This window comes from Lucilia sericata, unplaced genomic scaffold (assembly GCF_015586225.1).
Source record: "Lucilia sericata isolate MDLA Ls3-8-SP2 unplaced genomic scaffold, ASM1558622v1 Contig001526F_arrow, whole genome shotgun sequence".
Lineage (NCBI taxonomy): Eukaryota > Metazoa > Arthropoda > Insecta > Diptera > Calliphoridae > Lucilia > Lucilia sericata.
In genome coordinates this window covers 1-27,945 of record NW_023995451.1, presented here as the reverse complement: position 1 = coordinate 27,945, position 27,945 = coordinate 1, and the positions used below count along the sequence as shown (strand labels likewise).

General features: G+C 31.4%; 1 protein-coding gene across 5 annotated transcripts in view; it reads right to left on the bottom strand.

Moving 5' to 3' along the window:
- LOC119611756 (palmitoyltransferase ZDHHC8B) overlaps positions 1-26,554 on the bottom strand; it is a 107,198-nt gene extending 80,644 nt beyond the window's left edge. For 3 of the 5 annotated variants that reach the window (XM_037967444.1, XM_037967445.1, XM_037967446.1), the window contains exon 1: positions 24,938-26,552. In XM_037967444.1, coding sequence (XP_037823372.1) covers positions 24,938-25,029 — 92 coding nt within the window. In that variant the 5' untranslated portion in view covers positions 25,030-26,552. Of the gene's footprint in view, positions 1-24,937 lie in introns of all 5 variants that reach the window. The other 2 variants (XM_037967443.1, XM_037967442.1) reach the window with 2 other exon arrangements.
- Positions 26,555-27,945: the final 1,391 nt, after the last annotated feature.

Below are 27,945 nucleotides of genomic sequence, written 5' to 3'. Positions count from 1 at the left end.
AAAAAAATAAATTAAACCATTTAGGGTCAAAGAATTTAAAAATTTTTGGTGTAAAACATCGGTGCTGGTCGCTAGAAAGGAGAACCATAGGCATAATTAGACTAATTCTAACTTATGCTTCAATAATCTGGTGAACTTCTTTGGACGAAGCGTGCACGCTACTTGGATATAAGTGGTGCCATTAGCACTACGTCAACCAAGGCTCTGGATATGAGGCAATTATGAACAGTTAACTTTGGGCGAATTGACAAAAGGCGATTATAGGACACGTCATCAATGAATACTGGACACATTAGAGGACTGTACACAAGCATCGGACGTGATCATCGCACACCAGAGACAGAATATATCGGGAACTTTGAATCACTGATCCCTTATTGAATGTCTTTTTCAAGTGAAACATTTGAGCAAATACCCGTAGAAATCCGTTGCTAAAAGCATGATACTAAATTGGGGAACAAAGCGTGCGTGGGGTTCTATATTAAAGACCCAGTAAAAAAAATATACTATTTTTAACTTAATCGAAACACTAGCCAGGCAGATGTTCAAGCAATAAGGGAATGCGTAAATTAGATTGGAATAAAATAACAGGGGTTATCATTTTTACCGTCAGCCAGGAGACAATTAAGACGATACCAGGTGATAAAGTTAAATCTAAGATTGTATTGAATTTTAAGAAAGTTTCAACCGAATACTTACATCATATGGCTACCAGGCCACTCGGGAGTAGTCGGCAACAAAAAAGACAATGTAATAGCTTTAAAGGGAAGGATCTCGTGGTCGTTAAACTGACAAACGCAAAACCATTCGACGAAACGAGAGCTGAATAAAAAATATGGGTAAGAGAAACGGTGGGCCGAGAAGACTTAAAATAAGCAAGATTAATATGATGATACGTATTTTGATTAGAGACACATGATTACGGGCATAACTATATAAAATTGGACGTGCGGATTTAGACGAATGTAGAGCATGTAGAGAGGACAGTGAAATTTTTAAGCGCTTTTTTTGCCATTGAAATTATATCCAAATATCCTGGTAGTGATATTATTCTGGATATAACATTTCCCAAGATCACTGATTGAAAAATTCTTAAGAATTACATCCAGGAAACTTAATTTCTGAACATCGGACAATAATACATTCAGTAAATACTATATAAGGTGGTTTCTGTTTTTACCAACAAACGTTTAGAGGCCTCAGTGTATTTCTTCGGATTTGATGTAAAAGATTGAATTAATCCCAAAATACACTTGATTTCAGTCCTAGGGAGAAGATTGGCGGAAATTTAATAATTAATAAATAGACTTTCGAAGAAAAATTTATATAATTTGAAAGCTGACATTTTCCTCTAGTCATTAGTTTTTTCTAGACAACTTTTTTGTAACCTCTGGCAAGAGTTAAAGTCGAAGAAATAGTAATGTATATAGCATAATGTATTATAAGACACTTGTATATTGAAATACGTCTTTAGAGAATTCTAGTCTTTCTTTTCTAATAAAATATGTCTTTGAAAAAGACTTTTCTTTAAAAATATGTCATGTACTTTTCTATATAAATTTGCTTTAGGATGACACTTTCTATAGTAAACTTGCTTTGGAAAACTCTTTTTCTATAGAAATATCTCATTGGAAGACAATTTAATGAGTCTTTAGAAAACAATTTAATATAGAAAGATGTAGTTGGAAGATACATATTTTTCAAATATATGTTTTTGTAACAAAAAAATCTTTTCTATAGAAATGTATTTTTTAAAATCACTTTTCTATAGAAATATTGCTTTAGAAGACATTTCTCTTTATATTTTTTAAATTCGTTTTTACATATAAATAAAATCTTAAAAATCTATTTACATAACAACAATTGCATAACGAAAATAAATAAATATTTATATACTTTTTTATTTATCCTACATCAAGATAATTTACATTATTAACATAACAATTACCAAACTAAACGAATAAAATGTTTCAATACTCAACACGCAAAATATACATACAATACATATGCATGCATGTATGTGTATAGCGTGGGGTCAGGCATATAAGGAAATTTCAGTTAATAAATAATTCAAATTTGTTGTATAGAAATACAAGTAAAAACAAATTATATTTAAAATCCAACTATAAAAATTTTGTAAATTTTTAAAACATTGTTTTACAATGATTTAAAAATTTAATGGTGGAAAAACCTTGTACAAATACAAACATACTTATAAATTGCATGTATGTAATATGTTGAAAACTATCCCATAAATATTTATTAGAAACTGTAAATGAAAATTTTTAAAGATGAAATAATATTATACTCAGTGAATAGCTTAAATAAATAGCACACCTTAAAAATATATACAATTTCTTTGAGTTTTTCTTTTTTCAATAACACATGAATTTCTTACAAATCAATGAAATACACTGCAAGAAAAGAGCGAAGCATACAAAACATAAAATCATGCTTTAAATATAAGCTTTTTAGGGAAGTTCTGGAAGTTTCCAATGAGAACTAAGAAAGTACTATACTACCTAAGCTTTCCCTTCTTAACATTTTTTTTATATGTGATATTTTAATTTGATTAAATAGAAAAAAATTTCCAAAATTGTCAACTTAACTCCACCCTCTGTTAAAATATTCATATAAATATTTACCTAATAGTTACTAAAAATGCTCACGCACTATGCAAATGTTTGTAAGTTTTTTCCTTATATTACAGCTAATAGTCCCAGTGTCCTTTTTTGCCTTTATCAGGTGTATGGGGTTTTTTCATTTTGTTGTAAATACATTATCCTTAAGTAGATATTCAACGGTGTTTGTATAGAATAACATAGTATGTTTAATAGCTATTACCAAAAAAAAATGGTAATACAATTAAAAAACAAAACAAAAAACATACAAACAAAATTTTCTTGTTTGTAAATGTTTCAAAAAGAACAGAAAAACAACAGAAAATGAAAAAAAAAAAAAAAAACTCAACCAAAAAAGGAAAAACCAAACTACACATGCTAATGTTATTAGTTTCAATTTCAATATACAAGGCACCAAGTAACCGACCAACCATCATTACGTATATATATTGACCCTGGCCTCCAACCAACAACAAACAAACGAGCAAACAAAGAAATTTAAATTGGAAATGAAGAGAAAAACAATACAAACAACAATGTATGTATGTATATCATATATGTTACATGTTACACACATATCTAGACTAAATTAAGTCGGCACATTTGTATTCTGTTATTATTAGTTATTGCATTTGTAGTCTAATGTTAAATAATGTTTTTTTTTTTTTTTTGTTCTTTAATATTTACACCAAAGGTGTCATGTGGATAAATACAAAAAAAAAGAAAATTCTGATTATTTCACTTTATGTTATACGATTTATAGTCTAACATATAGTCTACTAGTAATGAAGACAACATATAAAATGTTGTGTAACAGACAGTGAAAGAAATTAAATGAATAATTGTTAAAAACACAAACAATGTAAAACACAAAAACTTAAAAAATGTTAAAATTTATGGTGGAATCGCATTTCTTACTTCTATTTTAATTTTTAAAACTTCAAATATTGTTAATTTAATCTAATAACTTCCTTTGTAAATCATAGGAATACGGACAGTATGAGTGATTTTAAATTAGATTTATTACGTATGTGTAAATTTGATTTTACCATAAGGGGATTACGGTTGGTATGAGTGATATTATTTTAAATGTATTTCATGAAATAACCTAAGCATATGATATATAAAAAAAACATCTAGACCATTATCGGGCCGGTAAAAATTAAAAACCTAATATAGAGATAAATGATCGACCGATGTTCAGAATCTTAGTTTCCTGGATGTAAAATTCCTATGAATTTTCCAATAAATTTTCTTAAAGGATTTCCACTAACTGAATTATGTCCGGAACAATATTACCCTAAAGATATTTGGTTCTACATTTGGTCTGAATCAGCACTACGGGTGGAAAATGTTTGTTAGTAAAAAAAAAAACCTTATATAGTGATCTATGATCGTCCTGGACATAATTCAGTTAGTGGAAATTCCTAAAAATATTCCCATCAGTATTCATGAAGAATGTTATATCCGAAATAATACCACTACCGAGATAATTGGATCTGATTTCGCTGTCCTCTCTACATGCTCCACATTGGTTGGGCTGAATCAAGCTCTTGGGGCCTGTTGTAAGCTTCATTTCATGGAAAATGTTTGTTGGTAAAAACAAAAACCTTATATAGTGATCTATGACGGTATTATTGTCCGATGTTCAGAAACTCAGTTTCCTAAGAAATTCGTGAGAGATGTTATATCTAGAGAGTTTTATATCCGGAATAATATCACTCCAAAGATATTTGGATCTAATTTCGACGAAATTTGTCTGACAATCGCAAAGAAAGTGCTTTACAGTTTCACTGTCCTCTCCACATGCTCTACAGTAGTCTGAATAGGCAGTTCCAATTATATAGTATAGTTGTGCCCTTAATCCTGTGTGTCCACTTAAAATACATACCATCATACTAACCTTAGACCTGCTCATTTTATCCCCCTGCTCATTTTATCCTCCCACATAGAAACTTTATGGTTTTACACACCCTTTCATTAATTCGTCCCTCGTTTTATCGAATGGTTTTGCGAATCTCAATTTAACTACTTCGAGCCCCCTTCCGCTTTCGTCGCCGACTACACCTGAATGGCTGGTACCTATATAGTTTAAAGCTTACCTCTGTGACAGTAGTCGGTCTGTTGGCACCACATTTATTCTAATCCAATTTACACATTCTGGTATTGCTCGGATTTCTGCCTGGAGTAATATATTTCCCTTTCAGGGTCTTCAATATCGATCCCAGCCCCATTATATTACCCACTTTAGAGCCATCCGTGTAGCAATGGATTATTAAAATTATTTGCTCTAATGTTGAGCTTGACCATCACATTCTATCTGGGATCATTTTTATTTTGGTTATTATATTTCGTAGCTGAGCACGCGGTACATAAACAAAGGCAGAGGATCGCAGACAATCAAATTTCGGTCACATTATTTTTACCATTCTATATGTGATCATTCTAATAAACATTTCTTCCGCCAAAACGACAGAAACTGATGTTTATGTTTACGCCAATGTATAGCAATGAGATTGTATATAAAGAGTCCCGGTTCAAAATATTTCGCCATCTCAATGATAAATCGTAAAATGATCATCGATCAGACAATAGTCATATTGGTTTATATGAATTAGTTACCTGACTGTGGGACATCTATCTGTGATTGCACAAAGTAATTCATTACATGATCAATTACAATTACTTGTAATGTGCAATTGAGAAATAATCAATTACAGGGACAAGTAATTGTAATTAAAGTTTAACAACTACCATTACTTTCAGGGGGTAATTGACTATTAATCACTTACAATTACTTTGAATTTCAATTACTATTAAGTAATTGTAATTTCCAAAACTTTAATTACAATTACAAGTAATTGTAATTGGTAATTGATCAATTACACGTTACAAATAATTGTAATTTACAAAACACCAATTACATTGTATAACCGGATAAGATACGATCTTAAGTTTATATTTTTAACGTTTTCACGATAAGACCAATAATTCCATTGTCCAATTGGAGATATGAGATTTCATATGAAATGATGATTTAATTTTTTTTTTAATTTATTTAAGAACGTGTTTTGCACCACTTACTTCTATGTAATAAACCTTAAATGCTTAGTTTAGTTCTTTAAATAAGGATTAAATGGAATGTGTATACTTTGCTTACTTCTTTTTGTACGTAACTAAAAACACACTTAAATTAAATTCTATTCTAAAAGTTGCAGAGAAAACTAAATACAGAATAAACTTTATAAGAAATAATACTTTTGACCAAACCTTGGTCAAGTAAAAGTTTCTTGTGCTTTTTTTTATAATTATATTCAACAACTTAAATACTAAATGAGTTGGTTCTTCTTTGTCTGCTTCAATATCCATTATCTTTGAATATCTATTTCATTAAAAGTTATAAAATTTAGTTGCAAATTAAAAAGACTAAAAACTAAAACAAAGAAAAAGAAGCAGCAGCAGCAGCAGCAAGAGAAGACGTTTAAATTATGCAGACAAAATGTGGTGGTAATTTCCATTAGTAGCTGTGGGTGCTACATTGGTCTACCCCTAATGTTTGTCAAGTTTTTTCTATGGATTCTTGTTTTTGTATTTTTTTTTTATTTTGCTCTTTAAAAGCAAATAGCTTTAAGCCTAAATGCGGCAAATGTTTGTCCATCTTTTTTTTTTTTGTTTTTTCTTTCTAAATATTATCGTTTGTATTTCATTACATTTTTTCCAAGTTACGGCTGTCAGTCAATTCATGCACTCACTTAGTCAGTCATTGAGTCAATGTTATGGGCAAATTTTTTTTGTTTTCGTTTTTCCGTATGTTAAAGAAATTAGACGAAAACGAAAAACAAGTAAAAGTGATGATGAAATATTTATAAAGCTTAAAAAACACGATATAATGTCCAACAAAAAGAGACTTTTTTCCTACGAACAACTCAAATTTCACTCAAAGAAAAAAAGAAAGGACGAACAACATATTAAGAAGTTTCTTTAAAAAAATGGGAGTGTAGATGATAATTTTTCTTTGTTGGGAATGAGTAATGATTCCATTTGGTAAAAATATGGTCAGAGGTATTAAAGAAAAATTTTCATCTTAAAGTTGACAGGAATATGTATGTAATTCGTTTGTCATCAGGTAGAAATGTGTCTTTGGAACACATGTAAGAAACTTTTGTACATATGTATGTATATGAATGAGTCTCTGGAAAACACATTTCTTTAAAAATGGTTAATAAGACTGTTGCTGAAAAATAATTTTTCATAGAAATAGGCCTGGAAGAGTTTTTTTCTAGAGAAACGTGTCTCTATAAAATACCTTCACGTAGAAACTCTCTGGCTAGTACCCAAAGGGAACCCAGGCACACTTCCTCAACACAAGACGAACGCTTAGAGTTGTTGCTCAAATCTGCACTAACTGCAAGCTTAAAATGGTGACTCCTGAGGAGATACGACGCAGGTTTTGATCTATCGCCAAGATACCCCGATGAGATCTTGGAGATCCTTAATTTCTAACACAAGATTAGAAAGTGGTAAAGGTTTCTGAGACTGATGAACTTCAAGACACGTGGTCGTTGTCATTAGTAAGGAATCTTTGGAGCCGCTTTGACACGATTTTCTTTCGTATATATAGAAATTACAAAGGCGATTCCTCTTCGAATATGAAGGATAATGATTCAGAAATCTTGAAACTATGATCCGTATGATGTGTTCCCTTTTTACACAGAAGGCACACCAGTACGAGCTTTTGAAATTGGTGGAGTATCATAATGTCCATGATCAATATGACAGTGGACATTATGACATATGTATGTCCTCTGGTATTATCCCAAAAGGCCGCCATTCGGTGGCGTATCATAATATCCATGAATGTTATGACAACCAAAACGTTTCATAGTGTTCATTAACGTTAAGACAATTTCTAAGTGCTTAACGTGAACAACTGCCTTGACGGCCTTATTTCAAGGTGGTCTTTTTCACTCACTGCGTATACTTGAGAATGGTCAACCACGCGCCCCTGAATCCTTCTATGAAGAACGCAGGTGGCAATTTTTGTAAATGACTTTGACGGTCCATGTTCAAGCACTTTGCTGAAGTACTCGAGCCATCTAATCTCTTGCCATAGTAGCCGCGTTGCGGAATGACAGGTAGCATGGGATCAATCCCAATGCAAACCCGGACAAGGAAAAAACAATCACTGGTCTAAAGTCAATAGAAGGGGCGACCCCAACATCAGGTGAAATCAATCTTCTGGTATACCGGAAGCGGACCACCTTTTAGATGTCATGAAGGATTGCATTATTTAAAATACAATCCCCATTAACTAATGGCCCTATCCAGTGCATTTCCTAACCTCAACCATAAGTGGCGTAGCATGAAACAATATGCATCCTGTTGCGATCGCGAACTTTCCTGAAGTAAAAGGTCCATTAAATCAGTACTAGTCCTCTGTCGGGCAGAGGAGTCTTTACCGATCGTTCAACAACTTACATAAGTTCCATTCTCAGATCATAAGGAACGATCAACGGAATGACAGACAACTAGTGTCAACCTGAAAATAACCGAAACTACTACGCGAAGAGTAAGATACACTCAACGGATTCAGGAATCCTGTATAAGTTGCTTTGTCATATCACCCATTGACATCTGTAGAGATAGCAACAGCACCGGAGGGAGAATCCAGATATATGTATATGGCATAGGATATATCAGTCCTTAAACCAACACATTCTCTCCCCGCGAATTTGGGTTTAAACCACAGCCACTACGTGGATCCCAAAGGAACCTCAACCCGACAGACTAAAGGTATTGGTAGCACCTATTTTCCATAGCATATTGCAATAACACCAAGATGGAGATTTTACCAATGAAACATGCCCCCCGGGGGACATTATTACAATTTAAAATTGTTATAACGTCCGTAGACACAGTGCGCAGAGATTTTAAACTCTTAATTGTTTCGAACATCAGCTCAGAAATAAGCCATTTCTTCAGAAATGGACTATATGTAATCCATGGACTTTCATGTCACATTTTACACGTTTTAGTATGTAATAACTTAGACACGTTTTGTTGAATACAGTTCTATTTAGGAAAGTGAAATGGGACTGTTTTAGTTAAAATAGATTCTGTTAAAGACACTTTTCCATACAAATATGTCTTTGAAAGCCAGCTTTCTATAATAAAGTGTCAGTGGAAGTAAATACTTTTCTATAGAGCAAAATTTTACACTCAAAACTTTTGCATTAGAAAGAGAACTTCAAGGTTTATCCCTTTATCTTTTCAGGAAACTTATGTAGCTTTGGAACAAACTTTTCTTTAGAAATTTGACGTCTAAATTATCGAAATTTAGCTTGTGATAAAATATTTACTGTAAAAATTATTTAACTAACTTCTAAAAAATTGAATAATTTCTTATCTCATTTTACCACCAACAGTCATTCATTTCAAAATTTAACCACCTGCTTTGCGTGAGTGTATTAATGAATATATATTTTTGTTTGTGTTTTTTTTATTGGTCTAAATTTGCTCTACTTCCGCTGATGTAATTCATTAAAGCTTTTTTTCTAAACCTTTTTTTTTTTTTTTGTGTAGATTTTCTTTCGATTTAATCATGTTTTTTGTTTCAACTGTTTTTCTTTTAAATTTTTAATTACTTTAACGTGGTTGATGCCAGGCCATTAACTAACAATTTGTAATTAGTAATAAGATACGATTCAAAATTTTTAATTGTGCTGGAAGAAAAAAATATATAAAACAAAGAAAATACTTAGGAAAGAAAGAAAAAAAGTTTTAATAGAAACTAGAATTTTTAATAAGATATCCTTTTGAGATAAGAACTTAAGTTTTATCTAGACGATGAAATAATTTAAGAAATTATATAAATTTAACAACTTGATACTTTGATTTGAGTTCACTAAAGAATGCTTGTAGACTGAATTATCAAAAAGTATTAAGCAATTTATTTAATAATATCATAATGAAATTAATTTTCTAGTTTAGTTTAACTGTAAATGAATGAGTCGTCTTATGCATTTGTGACACAATAATATATATTTTTTTTGTTTAAACAAATTTTTCACTGTCATAAAGATAAGATACTTATTTTTCATTTAGTTTGAGTTTAAGGTCATTAGTAAACCCTGTAGTACATACTATATACATTTTTAATCTCCCCCTACTTTATATACTGATACTTCTCCCCCTGCACAAATTTTCCGTTTTATTTTCGTTGTTGTATTTTTACTTCAGTTACATAAATACCGGCTTTTAAGTAAAATTATTACCAAAAAATTAAAAAGAAAAAAAAAGTATATTGTTATATACGCGATTACTTATCAGTTCAAGGTAATTCTCTGTTTGAATTTTTAAACACCGCTGTGGTTGTTTTTTTTTTTTTTCATTTTAGTGTTTCCTGTTAAAGTTCCCCTGGTTACCGACCGCAGAGTAAATAAACTGACATTGAAAATTGCCATTTAGGTTTATATAATGAATCATTCGGTTTAATATTAATATTAATTTTAATAAAGAAAAAGTCCATTACAAAAAGAGAGAAGAATGTTGTTTTTTTATAAACTTAAGGCAGATACAATTTGTAAAAATTATTATTTTTTAAGGAACAAATAATAGGAATATATATATAAATTGCCTTTAAAAAAAGTAGAAATGACCAGCACTTATAACGTTTTTAATGTAACATACAGGTTCCTAAAACTACAATCAGTTCCCAATTCAACTTATAAGTTTTATATTGATTCCCCTCCCAATAGTAGAGCTAAAAATATAAAATTATTTAGCTAAAATATTATTATCATTAGATAGTAAAAGTTTGAGTCATTATTAATATTTAGCAATAAATCAATTTAGCGATAATTAATAATATAGAGATAGTTATTGTTTATAACTAAAATATTTAATTCAAATGCAATGCACGAAAAATAGTTTATGAAAGAAATCAAAGTAATTAGGTGTACTAAATACAATATTTATTTCCATATATTGAAATATATTTTAAGCAACAAACATGTTCAGTATGAAGTAACCAAGGTAAACACATTTAATAGTGAATGAATTATTAAAAAGCAAGTTTGCTTAAAGGGAGGCACATGTTTACTGTAATCAAATTCGTACTACTAATAATAATATATAGATTTTATATCTATTATCTGCTTAACAATGGTTACACATGCCAAGTTTATAAAAAAAAGTAGTAAACCTTAAAAGTAAACCCATTTTCAGTTACACTAGAAGTAAATTAATCAATTATAATAGCTTTTAATTAATGCACATTTAAAGCAGATGCAAAAATAATTATTTCCCTAGATTTATAATAAGAAAATCCAGATAATATGTTTTAAATAATGCAGATTTCTATAACAGTTTAAACAACAAGATCATGCTAATTGTTGTTCTTTACCCACTAAAATATGCGATATTTTGGGGAGAGACGTCAGTTAACTTGCCATTCAACAAAGATCATTACCATGAAAGCCGATAAAGTTATATCTTCCATAAAAAATCGCATCAAATTTACGAGATTTCATGTCCTAAAGTTTAAATGAGTTCCTTTAGTGATATTTAAGACGCATTGGGTTACTCCATAACTCGAATCAAGAAAAAAAACGAATCGCAATACGGAATAACCCGTAGTATTTCATAATTCGAAGTGTTTTACTTGAACACTTTTTTACAACCACAGGGTGAGATTGTTAGGCGACCTACCACCGTCCCATTATGATTCTTACAGGCATGGGGGGTAATGATTACACAAAGTAATTAATTACAAGGTCAATTACAATTACTTGTAGTGTGTAATTGAACAATAACCAATTACAATTACTTGTAATTGTAATTGAAATTTTTCCAATTACAATTACTTGTAATGTGTAATTGACAAATAACTAATTACAATTATTTGTAATTGTAATTGAAGTTTTGCCAATTACAATTACTTGTAATTTTAATTTAGGTATTACTAATTACAAATTACATGTAATTATAAGAAACAAAATTCACAATTACAAGTAATTGTAATTGGAATTTCTTCAATTACAATTACAAGTAATTGTAATTGGCAAAACTTCAATTACAATTACAAGTAATTGTAATTTTCAATTAAAAATAATTGTAGTTGGCAAAACTTCAATTACAATTACATGTAATTGTAATTGGTAATGCTTCAATTACAATTACTTCAAATGTAATTGAAATTGAAAATGTAGTCATTACCCCCCAAGCCTGATGTCAAATACTCGAGCTATCTAATATCTAACAATTGTTGCCCCTTTGCGTAACTTCCGAAATGCAAAAATATCACTTCCGCGCAGATAGGGTTGCCTCTGTTGATTCGGCAATATCACTTGGAGACGTAATCGGTAGAGCGAAATACAAATCCATAAAATAAGCCAAAGACTTTTTCTTTCTCCCAGAGAATACACTGTGGTAAATCTGGTAGTAAAGAAAATTCTTTGGTATCACATTTTTGGACGAGGTAGTCCACTAACCTTTGAAGTCGGTCATGTCCTGAGATACTTTTCCTGTGTTCTTTAATTCTTGTTTATAAGATCACAATACCTTTCATCTCGTATTACAAATTTGTTTGAATACAACTTAAGACAATTTTTTCCACAGTGCCAAATCGGTCCAGACATACGAAGGCAATCTATACTGTTTAAAGATAGATAAATCCTCAGTTTATAAACATTCTGCAATAGTTATTAATGTATTTAAGAAGCCAGATGTCAGACATTTGAATATACTCTTAGATGTTTAAAAACAAGTAAATGCAGTAAATGATTCGTTACAGGCATACGGATGGTTAAGGTACGCATACCCCTACATCTATCCCATATCATATACTCTTGACACCAACTCATTTCCCACAGTGACTCCTCTGCAGGATTAATTAATGCCGAAGTGCTTTACGTGAGTACCTGCCGTATTTACCCATCTCACGGTGGTCTTTTTCAACCACTGGGTTACACGCAGGTGGCAATTTACGTATATGGATGCCGGTCCAATATACGCGCACTTTGCTCAAGTACTTCAGCTATCTAATCACTGACCATTGCTGCCCCGTTGCTTAACTTCCGAGATATAAAACATCACTTCCGTTTACAACCACGCAGATGGAATGGCTTCTGTTGAGTCGGCAACAGCACCTGGAGACGTAACTGGTATACCGAAGTACGAATCCATCAAATAAGCCGAAACTTTCTTCTTACTCACAATGACACACTGTGGTAATTCTGATATGAACAAAGTTTACTCTAAAGATATCTGGACATCCATCATCATTCAACCCAGCACACTTCTCATTCATTCGACAGACTCATAAGAGATAAACATACATATTTTAGGTAAACGGGTGGGTGAGGCCCGCATACCCCACATTCATCCCGCACCATATACAATTAACACCAACTCATTCCCAAGGCTTAGTCCCACAGTCACTCCTCTGTTGTTTTCGGCAATAGATCCGAACTTATCCTGAAATATTGATTTTACCTTACATCAGTCTTTTAACCGCCACTTACACTTCCCGCGAATTTGGTTTTAAACTACAGCCACTACGTGGATCCCGAAGGATCCTCAACCAGCTCACCAACCAGGATATAGTACTGCGGGCAACTGGCCACCAGATTATGTGGTTCTCTGGTTAGACCCCATGTCAAATCATACAGGACTAGCCGAGGAGTGAAGTGACATTACCAGTTTATAGTCCCTGCAGAGGTAACACCTCTTTTCCCCCGGATTACAATACACCAAGATGCGGTCTATCATCAAGGAAACATGCCAGGGGGCTCCTCTGCAAGATGTCTGTTGTCTCGGCAACAGCACCTAACTTATCCCGACATTCTTTCCCGCGGGTTTGGGTTTAAACAAGAGCCACTACGTGCACGCTGAAAGGACATCTCCAATAACTGGGACAACACAATGTCCCAGTTATTGGCCTGGGGGCTACCAGTATATAAGGCTCCCTGGTTCGATCCCAGATCAAATCATTCCAAAGAAAGTCCGAGGATGCATTTGACACCACTAGTTTATAGTCTAAGCAGACTAGAGTTTTGGTAGCACCTCTTTTTCCCCGAATTGCAACAACACCAAGATGGGCAAGGTAACATGGCCCTGCGGGAGCCCTCAATCCAGCCAATTTTATTACAATCGTTATTTGTTCATCTTTGAGACACTATATATCATTATAGAGCGTTGTACCACTCAACGGAGAACATAAAAAGCATTTTGTTCAAATACCCGAGCTAGTCCCGAAGATCAATGTTAGCAGTCCTGTCTTCTATTGACACGCAAGATCCGTTTAAAGTTAGGTGCTTGCAGTACTTATATAATCCATCGACATGAATGTAATATAGGTATCAAGAGCAGAAACAAGTATCAAGAACTCATAGAAAACATAATAGCAAGAAAAACTTTCTAAACCTTAAGACCGCAACGAATAATATGTACATTTGTAAATATTAAGATACTTTAATAACAAGACCAGCAAGTCATTATGCTTTGTATAAAGTGGACAGATGTAATTTGGTTTCTTATGGGTTTCTTACAGCATTGCAGTGTCCACTTGAGCTTAGAATCGAAAACAGTGCCAGGATATTTGACAGATGGTCGAAATTCTTTTATATTGTCTGGTAAAAAGTGTCAATACGGACTTTGCCCCATAAGAAAGAAAATGCAGTCCTAAATATCCTCCTTTTATTTAACTTGATATCATGACCCTGTTCTACAGCATATATCCCGTCCATTTTAATATTCTTTGATCAATATTTAAGTTCCTGAGAATCTCGAACTGGTTACTGTAACATTTTTCTTGACACGCCTTATAAATTCAAAAGAGATGCCTTTTCCTGTCAACTGCTTGTATGATAGTTCCATTAATTATTTAATTTTAAATGGGTTATTTTCATTTTATTATACAAATACTGGTGGTTACAACCGGTATTGACAATTCCAAGCATCGATTGTACATAGTTTTGTTTTTTATTCTATTTTTTTATCACATCTCATTTCTGCTGTATAAGTTATAAAAATAAATAAATAAATAAACAATAATATATCGCTGGAATAGTATACATATTTTATTTATAAACAAATCATCACTTTCAGTTCTTCAAATAAATAATATTATTGTGGTAAAAATAACAATTTTATTTTTTATTTAAATATTTTATTAGTATAAATATATCACACATCAAACTACAAACATACACAATAATTCATTTGTATAGTTAGTATTAATAAATCATCATGATAATGATGATTCTGATGTTTTTGATGCTGGTGTTGATTATAATGCCAATCATATCATCATTATTATCGTTAGCATTACAATTATCATCAATATTTTAATACCCTTGAACATATGAAACTTTCTGCATCATCAGCATTATTTTCATCGTCATTGCTTTCCATCATTGTCATCATCATCATCATGTGAGTTATAAATTTTAAATGTTTTTATTCGTTGTATGTATTTTTTATTATACATTTTTTTATTTTTTATCCTTGTCCAATTTCTGTTTTTATAGGATGTTCCTTTTTTTATAATTAAATATTTATGTCACATTGAAGGTCATTTATATAAAATAATTTTTGATTTTATTGGTCTAACTAATATGAGAGAAAATCCTCTAAAAGGCTGGAGGCTATAGAAGGCATTGTTATGATTTTGTTTATTGAAAACTTTGGACAAACAAAATTTAAACTTTTTAATATAGTAAAACATATTTCATATATTGAAATATTTCATGAAAAACAATTCCAAAATTTCTATCAAAAATACAAAGAATCAAGCCTTCAAAAAGTAAATCATAAACTCGCAAATCTCCAGATCTAAGCACTTTAAGTATAGAAATCCTTACTTTAGTGGGATTTAAGGAAGAATTTTTGTATTTAAGAGTAATACATACAAGAATGGATATGTGCTACAACTATTGAATCAGGATTTGTATACATCAGCTGTGAAAAGATTGTCGTACCGGACCACTAATTTCTTCTGATTGCATTAAAATCGATTTGATAGTGGGCTCCTTAAAATAAAGTACAGTGCTAACTTGATTAGAACAGTTCTTTACCTATAGGTTGAGTTGCTGTGCAGCAAACATCTTTGCAGTTATCCTAAATGTCTACTTTCGGTGGTTTAGTGTTGTAGTCTGGATGCCGAAGTGCTTTACGTGAGTAACTGCCGTGTTGGCCTATCTCACGGTGGTCTTTTTCAACCACTGGGTAGCCTTGAGATATCATTGAAGAAATCAGGTGGCAGTTCTTTTACATGGCTGAGCCGATCCATGTACAAGCACTTTGCTAAAGTACTCGAGCTATCCAATCTCTTGCCATAGTAGCCCCGTTGGGGAAGGACAGGTGTCATGAGCAAGCTCAATCTAACCTCGACAAAGGAAAAGGCAATCACTGGTTAGAGTCAATAGAAGGGGCGTACCCAACATCAGGTGAAAACACCATATTGATGTTATGAGGCATGCTCTGTCCCTACAAACATTCTCATCATCTAAATACTCACCCCAGTGCATTCCTGGACCTCTTAAAGTCGCCCAACCACACTACTGAGATGGCTTCTGTTGGTTTGGCAACAGCACCTAGAGATGTATTTGGTAGCCCGAAATACCCAATATAATAAATCAGGATCCCTCTTCATGAAACGATGCCTGGTAAACCAACTGACCAGCCAGGACAAGTCCTGTGGGCAACTGGCCACCCGTAGTACCAGATTATGTGGTTCTCTGGTTAGATCCCATGTCAAATCATTCCGAGGATACATTTGATCATCATCAGCTTATAGTCCTGGCAGACTAGAGGTGCTGGTAGCACCTTTTTACCCCGGGATTGCAATACACCATGATTGGACATTACATCATGGAAACATGCCCCGTGGGGGAGTGTTCTAGTCTATTAAACCGGAGGTTTTGGGATCGATTACCTCCAAACAATCCCCGACAGCCGATTCTACGTACCGGAATGACCTGAATTATTTGGCCAAGCGCTGTCAACCCCAGCAACAACAATTCAACAACAATTACCTCCAAAGAAACTGGTAAAGGAGAGTACAACAGGTTCCATGGAGGCTTATTTTTTTTTTTTTATTTGATGTAAAATACGTACTTCCACCTTTCAAACTATTTAAAAAATATGTCTGGCTCCATCCCTTTTACAAGTACATATGTAAATAAAACTTTTTTTTATAACTTTTATGATCTTTAGCAAAAATATTGATTAATTAATGTATATTATATAAATTAGCTAAGCATTTCATTCAAAAAAAAAACTTTCTCAAGTATTTTTCCTTAAGATATTACTGTAGAAACCAAAAAATAATGAAGAAATTTCCTAAAATTTCTCAAACTTTTTATTAAAATACACATGTTTAAGTTAGTGGTCGACAGCTTATGGCTCTAAAGGCCTAAAAACAAAAGGCAATTAGTACCATTAAACAAAATCATAACATGACATATTAGAAGCTAATCTCTTTATGCTAACCACTTGTTTAGGAAATATATTTCTTTTATAAAAACCTCAAATATTACAACATTTCCCAATCGAATTTGCTGGGCAATAAAAAGTAAAATAAACAAACAAACATACATACATACCAATTTTAATAATAAAACAAAATTTTCCGCACGACCTCAAAAAAAATTTATATTTGAAAAAACAATTTATACTAATTACGTCAAGTATACAAAATGGAAAGAAAAAATAACGAAATATCATTTCAAGTACCAGTATGAACACCAATGTGGTACCAAAAAAATAGGATGAACAAAAGGAAAACAAAGTAAGTTGACTGGAACGCAACAAATAATTTGTATGTGAATTAAAGAACAACAAAAATCATAAAAAAACTAAAATTTTTTTGCAGGAGAAGCTACTATTTCATTATTGTTTGTCTTTATATCTTAGCAAATATTTACGCTTGTGTTCAAGTCAAGAAAAAAAAATAACATAATAATAGTAATAAAAGAATAATAATATAAAAAAACAATAAAAAACTAAAAAATAGTAGATATTGAATACACAATGGGAACACATTTATTTAGGAAAAAGAAATAGGCCAACACTGTAAAAAAAATCAACTTATAGTCAATTACTAAAATAATTCAAAATTTCAAAATAATATTAAAAGTTAAAAATTTTTCTAAATTATTTAAGCCAAAAAAGTTTTATTCCTACTCGTATATATTTAATTTTTTTTTTACATCAATGACAGGGTTTAATTACTCAAAAGACAATTTTGTATGACATACACATTGTTACAAGCGTATCTCACCCCCTCATCTTCAAACTTCATTCACCCCATATTTATATATTTGTAAAAAATTTATTTACTTTGTAATTAACAATTTGTAAAGCAAAAAATTTAATTGAATTGAGTAAAAGAATAAAGGTTGTTAACAAAATTTTGACATGGTGTTAAGTTAAGAAATTAAAAGAAACGACAATTGTTAAGAGTTATTTTATTACATATAAGACAATAATAGACAATTTAGAAGATATAATTAAAATGAAAACTTTGCAAACGATTAAAAGGTGTTTTATTTGTCTACATATTAATGTCAAATATATTCACATACTACTTCACTATCTAACTTACTTAGCAGGACTTTTTTTATATAGAAATTTTTATACCCACCATCAAAAAAGATGGGGGGTATATTGATTTTGTCATTCCGTTTGTAACACATCGAAATATTGGTCATAGACCACAAAAGTATATATATTCTGGGTCCTCATTAAATTCTAAGACGATCTAGCCATGTCTGTCCGTCTGTCCGTCTGTCCGTCCGTCTGTCCGTCTGTCTGTCTGTTGAAAGCACGATAGAGTCCGAATGGAAAGAGCTAGAGGGTTGAAATTTCACACAAATATTTTTTATAGGTAAGATTTGTTTGGTATTGAAAATGGGCAATATCGGTCCACGTTTTCGGATAGCCCCCATACAAGTGGCCCCTCGAAAAGCAGCTTTTAACAGCCATATCTTGTTTAAAAATACAAATATAACAATTCGACATAATTAAGTTCCTTATGATCCAAAATCACTATGCAAAATTTTATGAGGATCGGTCCATAATTGACCCTACCCCCCATAAAAGGTCCCCTTCAGAAAATGACTGCAACGCTCATTAATGGTTTAAAAATACGAGTGTAGCGATGAAATTCGACATAAATAAATTTAATACGAACCAAATTCTGTCTACCAAATTTTATGAGGATCGACCCATAATTGACCCTACCCCCTATATAAGGTCCCCTTCAGAAAATGACTTTAACGCTTATAACTGGCCTAAATATACGAGTATATAGATGAAATTCGACATAAGTAAGTTTCATTCGAGTCAAACGAGGAGTGATGGTGGGTATATAAGATTCGGCATAGCCGAATATAACACTCTTACTTGTTTTTCTTAGCAAGACTTTTTACTACAGAACACAAAGAAGACCCTTCTACTTCAGAAAGGCTCTTTTACTTAAAAAAAGTAGAAGGACTTGTTACTACAGAAAAAATGTTCCTTTGAAAGTTTTTTTACTACAGAAAAATCCATTCTTGGAAATACTATTTACCAAAGAAAATGTCCTCCTTAGGGAAACTTTCCTACTACTCAAAAAGTCTTCCTTATGAAGACTTATTGAAAAAATACTTCCTTAGAAAGTCTTTTACTACAGAAAACATTTTTACTATTGAAAAATCGTCCTTTGGAAGACTATTTTACTATGGAGAAAGTCTTCCTTAGGAATACTCTTTTAATATAGAAAAAAGACTTCCTTTAGAAGACTCTTTTACCATAGAAAAAAGAAGAGTCTTCCTTAGGAAGACTCTTTTGCTATAGAAAAAGTCTTCCTTAGGAAGACTCTTTTGCTATAGAAAAAGTCTTCCTTAGGAAGACTCTTTTGCTATAGAAAAAGTCTTCCTTAGGAAGACTCTTTTGCTATAGAAAAAGTCTTCCTTAGGAAGACTCTTTTGCTATAGAAAAAGTCTTCCTTAGGAAGACTCTTTTGCTATAGAAAAAGTCTTCCTTAGTAAGACTCTTTTGCTATAGAAAAAGTCTTCCTTAGGAAGACTCTTTTAGTATAGAAAAATTATTCTTTAGAAAGACACAATCTATTAATATAGAAAAGTAGAAAGAATCTTTTATTACTATGACAAATTGGCTTTATAAAAGTGTAATAAGACCAATTCTAGCTTATGCTTCAATAATCTAGTGGACTGCTTTGGACAAAAAGTGCAATATCAAACTACTACAGGGAGTTCAGCGTATAAGTGGTGCCATATGTACTACTTCAACCAAGGTTCTGGAAACGTTACTATATATTCCACCCATTGCAACATATGTATTTAAGATATGAAGCGGCGCTTACAGCCGAACGGCTCTTTGCCTTATAGAACACGTCATCAATGTATACTGGATACATTGGAAGATTATACACAATCTGAAACTTGATCGCATGCCAGACACATAATATGTCGGAAACTTTGAAACGCTGATCCCAGATAGAATGGCTTGGTAAAGCGGAACATTAGAGCAAATACCAGTAGGAATCCGTTGTTACCCGGATTGCTCTAAATTGGGCGACAAAGTGGGGCTGGGAGTCCAGACCCAGAAACAGAAATATACCATCGTTTACCAAATCATAACACAAGCTTCCAGGCAGAAGTCCGAGCAATAACGGAATGAGTAAATTAATATATTTACCGACAGCCAGAAGGCAATTAGGGCGATATCAGGTAATAGAATTAAATCTAAAACCGTATTGGAATGTAAGAAAGCTTTAACTGAATGCTCTCCCAGAGGTAAGGTTTACATCATATGGGTACCAACACACTCGTGAGTAGTCGGCAACGAAAGGGCGAATGTAATAGCTTTAAAGGCAAGGGAGCTCGAGGCAGTTAACCTGACAAACGCAAAACCATTAGAGGCAACAAAAGCTGACTTAAAAAATATGCGTGTGGGAATCCCATAAGGCCTCTTGGAATAATGGAACGGTGGGTAAAACCACAAAGATCCTATGGGGTGAACCTGATAAGAGCAAGACGAGAAATCTCCTCAAAATGAACAAGTCTAAAGTTACTATGATGGTACGTATTCTGAGTGGACACACAGGATTAGGAGCACATCTAGAACATGTAGTTAGGACAGTGAAACTCTGGAGCACTTTGGAGATCCAAGTATCCGGAAATAACATTCCTGACTAACACTGATTGGAAAATTCTTAGGAATTACGTCCAGGATACAGATTTTCTGAACACTGAAAAATAATTCATTCAGTGAACATTTTTTTATGAAAAGGAGCGCACAACAGGCCCGATAGTGGCCTAGGTGTATTTCTTCGGATTTGATGTAGTTAACATCCTCCTATCAACCTATCCTACTATAGAAGACTTTTTACTATAGAAAGTCTTTCTTAAGAAAGCACTTTTACTATAAAAAAGTTATCCTTAAGAGGACTCTTTTACAATAGCTAAAAGTCTTTCTCAGAAAGACTCCATTTGCCATAGAATATAGAAAGTTTTCATTAAGAAGGCTCTTTTACTGTAGAAAAAGTATTACTTAGGAAAACTCTTATACTATAGAACAAGTATTCCTTAAGAAGACTCTTTCACTATAGAAAAAGTATTCCTTAGAAAGGCTCTTTTACTGTATATGAAGTCTGCCTTAGGAAGACTCTTATACTATAGAAAATGTCTCCCTTAGGAAGACTTAGGAAGTGTTACAATGATGACTCTTTTACTATAGAAAAAGTCATCCTTAGGAAGAGTCTTTTACTAAAAAAAGAGTAATCATTTGAGAGAAAGACTTTGTGAACAATTAATATTACAGAAAAAGAGTTAGGGGTTTCTCATAAACCAATGGATTTGGAAGAGGACATATTCTACCACTTATTTCTTATGATGCTCTAAAATACACAAAACGTTATTTGAGAAAATTTTAAAAGCATTTACCACCAAATAAAATTATTTCTTTACATTATTTCCCTAATAATATGTATAAATATAAAATGAAAATCACACAAAATTTCAAAAATCAACTTTCAATCTCAATTATATACAAGTATTGTGTGTTAAGATGCCAATGGATTTATTATTGATTATTTATTGAAGCATTCATTACATTAAATTATTTTGATGATTTTGTCTTTCATTAACAGCTTAATTACCTGCATAATTATTGCGAAAGTTTAAAAGGCCATGAAATAAAATGGAAAAAAAGAAATCTATTGTTTAAACAATTCTATACAATTTACTTTTGGTAATTTTTTTTCTATTTTTGTTTGGTGCAATTTATTGATTTTTCTTGAGAAATATTTTATGTGCGAAGAAAATTTCTTTTGTATGGGCCACAACACAACATATTTTAGTTGGAATTTAAAATTTGATAAAAGCGTTTTTTTTTCTTTTGAAATACAAATAGAAATATTTCCAAATATTTGTGAAAATTGAAGTAAACAAAAAGCAACAAATAATAACAGAAAATTTTAAGTAAAATTAAATACAAACACAATTTTGCAAGAAAATTTATGTAAATAAAATTTTATTTCTAGAATTTTGTTAAAAACCGTGAAAGATATAAAAATTTAAAGATTGGTAATTTGTAAGTCAAGTAAATATTATGTTTAGATGTTAAGAAATAAAAAATATGTGTAGGTTTTACATAATCTGTAGATAAAAGTGATTACGTTGTAACAGTTCAACTGTGGCTGATAACTCTTTCTGAAAATATTTTAAAAAATCGCCAAAATTTCCAAGTTTTTAAGTAATTTTATGTCTTTTACTTTTTTAATTCTATAGCAAGAACAAGTATATAAATTATTTTCTCAATTGCCACAATTGATGTGAAGTTGCATTGTTGTAAATAAATCAAATTTATAAAATTCGAATTTTTTATGCTGACAGTACTACTTTAAACGACAGATAGACAGACATATACAATATATAATTTAATGGTAAAAAAAGAAATACATAAAGATAGATGAAAGAGAAAATAGACAGTTAAACAGACATTTCTAAAAAATGTATTTTCTTTATTTTTATTAACTTTTTTTGTCTGTTGCAAATTGCCAAAGAAAACGTGTTTGATGGAGAAAATAAATTTAAATTAAACAGGATAAAACACGCAATTTTACTTCGACTTAAAAGTAATGTTTTAGGATTTAAAGAGGAATTGCTTTAAAAGTTGTATGAACAGTATCCTTTAGCTAGTGATTTTACAAAGTAAAGTAATTGCCACAATAGTGAAGGCACAGAATAACTGTAATTTTTAGCTTAGATTAATATAGTTAATATAGACTATGGGATCGATTTCAATTACTATTTTTGCTGCAAAAAAAATTATTATTTTGTGATCGATTAATCGGAATAAATGTCAAGTGCTTTACGTGAACACCTGCGTGTTGTCCTATTTCACGGTGGTCTTTTTCAAACCACTAGGTGAGCTTCTGTGACGACTCACCACCGCCCCATTTGTAACTTAGAAGCAGGTGGCAATTTACGTATATGGAATGTTCAGTCATTCGGCAACAGCACAGAACTCTTCCCGCTAATTTGGGTTTAAACCACCAGGACAAGTTCTGCAGACAACTGGCCAACCGTATTACCATGTCAAACTATACCAAGGAAAATCGAAGGAATGAATTGACATTACCATTTTATATTACCGGCAGACTGGAGGTACTGGTAGCTCCTCTATACCTCGGGATTGCAATACAACAAAATTGGGTTTGTCTTCTGATTGATTGGGTCATCAAGCAAACATGACCTGGGGGGAAATTAATCGGAATATCAGTTCTGCGAAATTAAATGCTTTCATTTCTTCATGAAATTCGATCAAAATTGATGAAATTTTATCAAGTAAACGGCCAAGGAGCTGCATGTTTTTAAATGAGAATCTTTTGTCTACACATCAGCTGATTAGCGTCACTACTCGGTCGGCCCACTAGTTTTTAATTAAAAACTGGAAAATGTGTAAGATACAAAATTCTTAAAAATAATTTTTAAGTCTTGATTAAAAGACTTTAAAATAAAATCTAAAATAATTGATTTAAATTGGATACCATCCACTAGTTTGGACTATATATCAGTCTATAATCTTGAATGAAGATTAGTCTATAACTTTGACTATAGATTACTATATAGTCTTGGCTATAGATAAATCTATATGCTTCAATATAGATCAGTCTATAGCGTAGTCTATAAGTCTTGATTATAATTGAGTTTCTTGAAGATCGGTCAATAGTCTCGACTATTCATAGTGTTGACTATAGTTAGTTCAGTCTTTAGTCTTAATTATAAATCAGTATTTAGTCTTGACTATATGAGTTGTCTATAGATCAGTTTATACTATTGAATACATCGGTCTATAGACATGACTACGGATCAAAATATATATTTATAGTTTAGGATAAAGATATACATGATATACTTTTGACAATAGATCTTTCTATAAGTACGCCTTAAGATAATTTTTTATTGTTGACTACAGATTAGTTTATAATCTATTGCCTCGATTTTAAATCAGCGTTTACTATTGACTGTAGTCAGCAAACTAATCTGCAATTCCTAGTAGTATTACCCACTAATTTCGAATATCATAATTAGTACTGAAAACTGTTGTTATTAAATACGGGGTTTGATATATCTTGCATGCGACTTTCAAAAATGTGATTTATTTTTAGGAAAATATGATTTGGGACTTGAATTCTTAAAGAGTAATTTCTCGTTCAGTTCTATGCCTGGTTAACAATTCTAAATCAAATATAAATTAGAAAAGTATTTCATAAATCTCTTCATTTTTACAACTTCTGCACGCAGTGATCCAACAAAGCTGAGATAGTGGTATGTAAACTTGTTTTTTCATAATTAAACTTTTACATGTAGCAAGCAGAATATAAACAATATTAACAATCTCATTTTTTTTTTTATTTCACACAGTATTTCACCTTTGTTATTTTTATAAAAAGTCTATAGTAATATACACAGTTTTTGTTACTTGCTCAGTACAGAGGATAAACCCAATTCTTACATTTTTTTATAAAAAGTAAACATTTTAACCTAAAATAGTATTAAAATTTTTGACAACAACCCCTCCAACAATAAAAAGAGCATTATACATATTTTGTTGTATAATTTCTACTTGTATCAAGGACAGAATCCTTGCAAAAAAATTTTTAGTTGAACTTGAAACCAATGGATTTTTGTTGTTACTCATTATAAAACCAAAATTTTTTTTGGAAAATTGTATAAACTACACCAATGAAAAGTTATTTTCTAAAAGCAAATAAAAGATAAAAAGCAAGAAAAATGGATACTTACGGAAAAAAGAAGAACAAAAATGTGGTGGTTAATAATAAAATCCAAGCGAAAGTCGCAGGAATGTAACGTGTCTTAACATCGCATTTGGGCATATTGTGGCTGCAAATCCCTCTGCTTCAGCACTCACTCACTGACTGACAGGCTCGACTCTTTAAGTCTCGATGGAGGACAATTTTCACAATGGATGATGGCAATGATGAGTAGTATGATGATGGAGTGTTTTTAATTTTTATAGTAATCCAAGGTTGTTGGTTGTTTTTGCTTTATTTATTTCTTTTTTATTGAAGGTTAAAAACAGGTGCACATGAAGGACCAAATAAGGAAAGTGCAGCAATGAAAAAAGTCAAGAAACGCGTATAACAATAATAATTTGCAAAAAAAAAAAAGTTGTCTCAACCAGAATTTCTGTGTCTTCTGATGAAGAAAAAAATACTCTTTGGCAAATTTTTATGGCAGACACAATGGAGCTCAAACCATCCAATGTTGTAGTACTCGACGTAGTAAGAAAAAGGAAGGAATGACTGTGACACCAGACAACAATAACAACAAATGAGAATGAGGTGTAGAAGTAATGTAAAGAAAAGTTATAGAACAAGAAGACTAAAATGGATGACTAGAAGTAGGATGTTTCGGAGGAAAAAAACAGCGTATTGCAAAATTCAACAGCAGACAAGTTTTTTTGCTTTTCCTTTTCTTGTTTAATTTATATTATTTTACTTTGTTTTCATACACAATTTTTTTCACACATTAATCTTAATTTTTTGCAATTTTTATTGTTCTATTTCTTTTGTTTTTTTCTGCACTTTTTCCCTTAAAATGCCGTAAGAAAAAATTTCGCTTTTCTTTAATTTTATTCTCTTGTTTTTTCTTACTTTTATCTTTCTGTAACTTCTTTCACTAACACACAAGATAATTCAATTCAATTTCATTCAATTATGAAAACATTTTTCGCTTTCTTACAAAAGCAAAGAAAAAATGTAAACAATTTTTTTCTTGATTTAACTTTTTTCTGTTTTGTTTAATTTATTTTGCAGTAGAAATATCTCAGCATGCAATTTTTTGCGTCAAATTTTTTACATAAAAAAAAACAGTAAACCCGATAATTTTTTTCTATATTTTTACACCGATTTTCGCACTTCAATGAACTTAAAGAAGAGTGTAGTGTGCAGAAGCGAGCAAAAAATAAATCTTGACAATTGGAATTTTTTCTCCGTTTCTCTTTTTGCTAATGTTGTGTTGTTGTAAAATATCTATTGAATTTCCACATTTTTTATTTTTGCCTTAATTAAGCATTTGAATAGATTTTCTATAAAAAATTTTCTTTTATTAATTATATTTGCTTTGCTTTTTCTTTTTCTCTTTTACACACCACCTTTTTTCACACACAAACATACACACAGTAAAATTTTTTCTTTTTGCCTTCAAAGGGCCCCGTCTATTTTTGCTTTTACTAGGGACTTTTCTGTTTTTTTAATATTTTTTGATATTTTGTTTGGAGTAGAAGTATTGTAATTCACTTTTTCTTAATTTATTTATACATTTGTTTAATAGAATTCAATATAATTTCATCCGCTACACTGTGATCCATGATTCGTTCGTTCGCTCTAATAGAGCCCTGCGCTGACAAATATTAACGGCGGCGGCGACTGATATGTCGGCGGGGGCGACTGACACCAAATATATCGGCGGCGGCTTAAAATCGACTGTAAGCCGGCTAAGTTTTCAAATGCGTTTAGTTTTCAAATATAAACGGAATCCGAGAGATCAGAAAGTGGGATTTTGGAAGCAAATATATTGTTTATAACAACAAAACAGAGCAAGCACAAAAGTTGTGTGAGAAATTATGCAGGGATGGATAAAAAATTCTTAAAAATTAAAAACAAATCCTTTCTCCAAGTTTTACGAGGATCGGCCTATATTTGACCATATCCTCCATATAAAACTTTTTGCAGAAAATCAGTTTCTAAAAAATTTTGCATTAAAAAAATTATCAATAACGTAAAAACAAAGACATTTTATTCATTTATTTATTCAGTAATAAAAAAAGCCAATTTGGGCAAAATAATATTACACAGTCCTGTCTGTTCTGTAAACCGAATCCGAGTAAATTTCTCGTTTAAAAACGAATTCCCATAATTTTTCTCGTTTCAAAACCGAGTACACAAATCTAGTAGAAAGTAAATCGAATGTAATTTTATTCTAATAAATTAAATAACTATTATTCTGCGTTTTTTAATACAATTATAACTAAATATATGTAAATGCTATAGGCATTTTAAACTCTTTTTCATATAAAAGATGTATTCCTTTACTTGTCATGTTTGCAGGTTTTTACCAGAAATCGTAAAAGAGAACAAAATTGAGAAATAATCATGTAAATAATAGTTTCTCTTTGCCAGAACTTGTCGGTTTTAGCCAGAAAATTTTTTCCTGGCAAATAGAAAAAAAATTGTCAAATAAATTATTTGTTTAAAAAGTACATTGAAAACAAAAAATGTTTGAAATTTTTTATTTACTGATAGAGAAATTTGGTTTTTTTTCTGTTCCCGTACTTATTACAAGTACGAAGAGAAAATTCATTAATTCTTTTTATCCAGAAAAGTTCTGGAACAAAGCTAAAATAAGTTTATTTTTCTGAATTCTACGTTCAAATAAAAATTCGATTTGAAGAACACCAAATTTTTAAAGTTTCAATAAGTGTTAAGATTTTCTTAAAATAAGACAAACAGAACAACATCAATTAAAGGGATCACAAAGAGATTGAAAAATATTCCAAAAGTTTCACTTTGAAAACATTATTAGAGTGTAACTCTAAAGGCAGATTATTCCTATTTTAGCGGTAATTTCTTTATGATTAAAATAATTAAGAAGTAAGAGTTATACCTTTTCGGCAAATCATATGTCGTAAAAAAGCAAATTTCGGAAGTGGTCATATACATATGTATATGGACTTTGATCATAAGATTAATAAGAACGTCAGCGAGATTTTCAGAATAGGGACATAAATG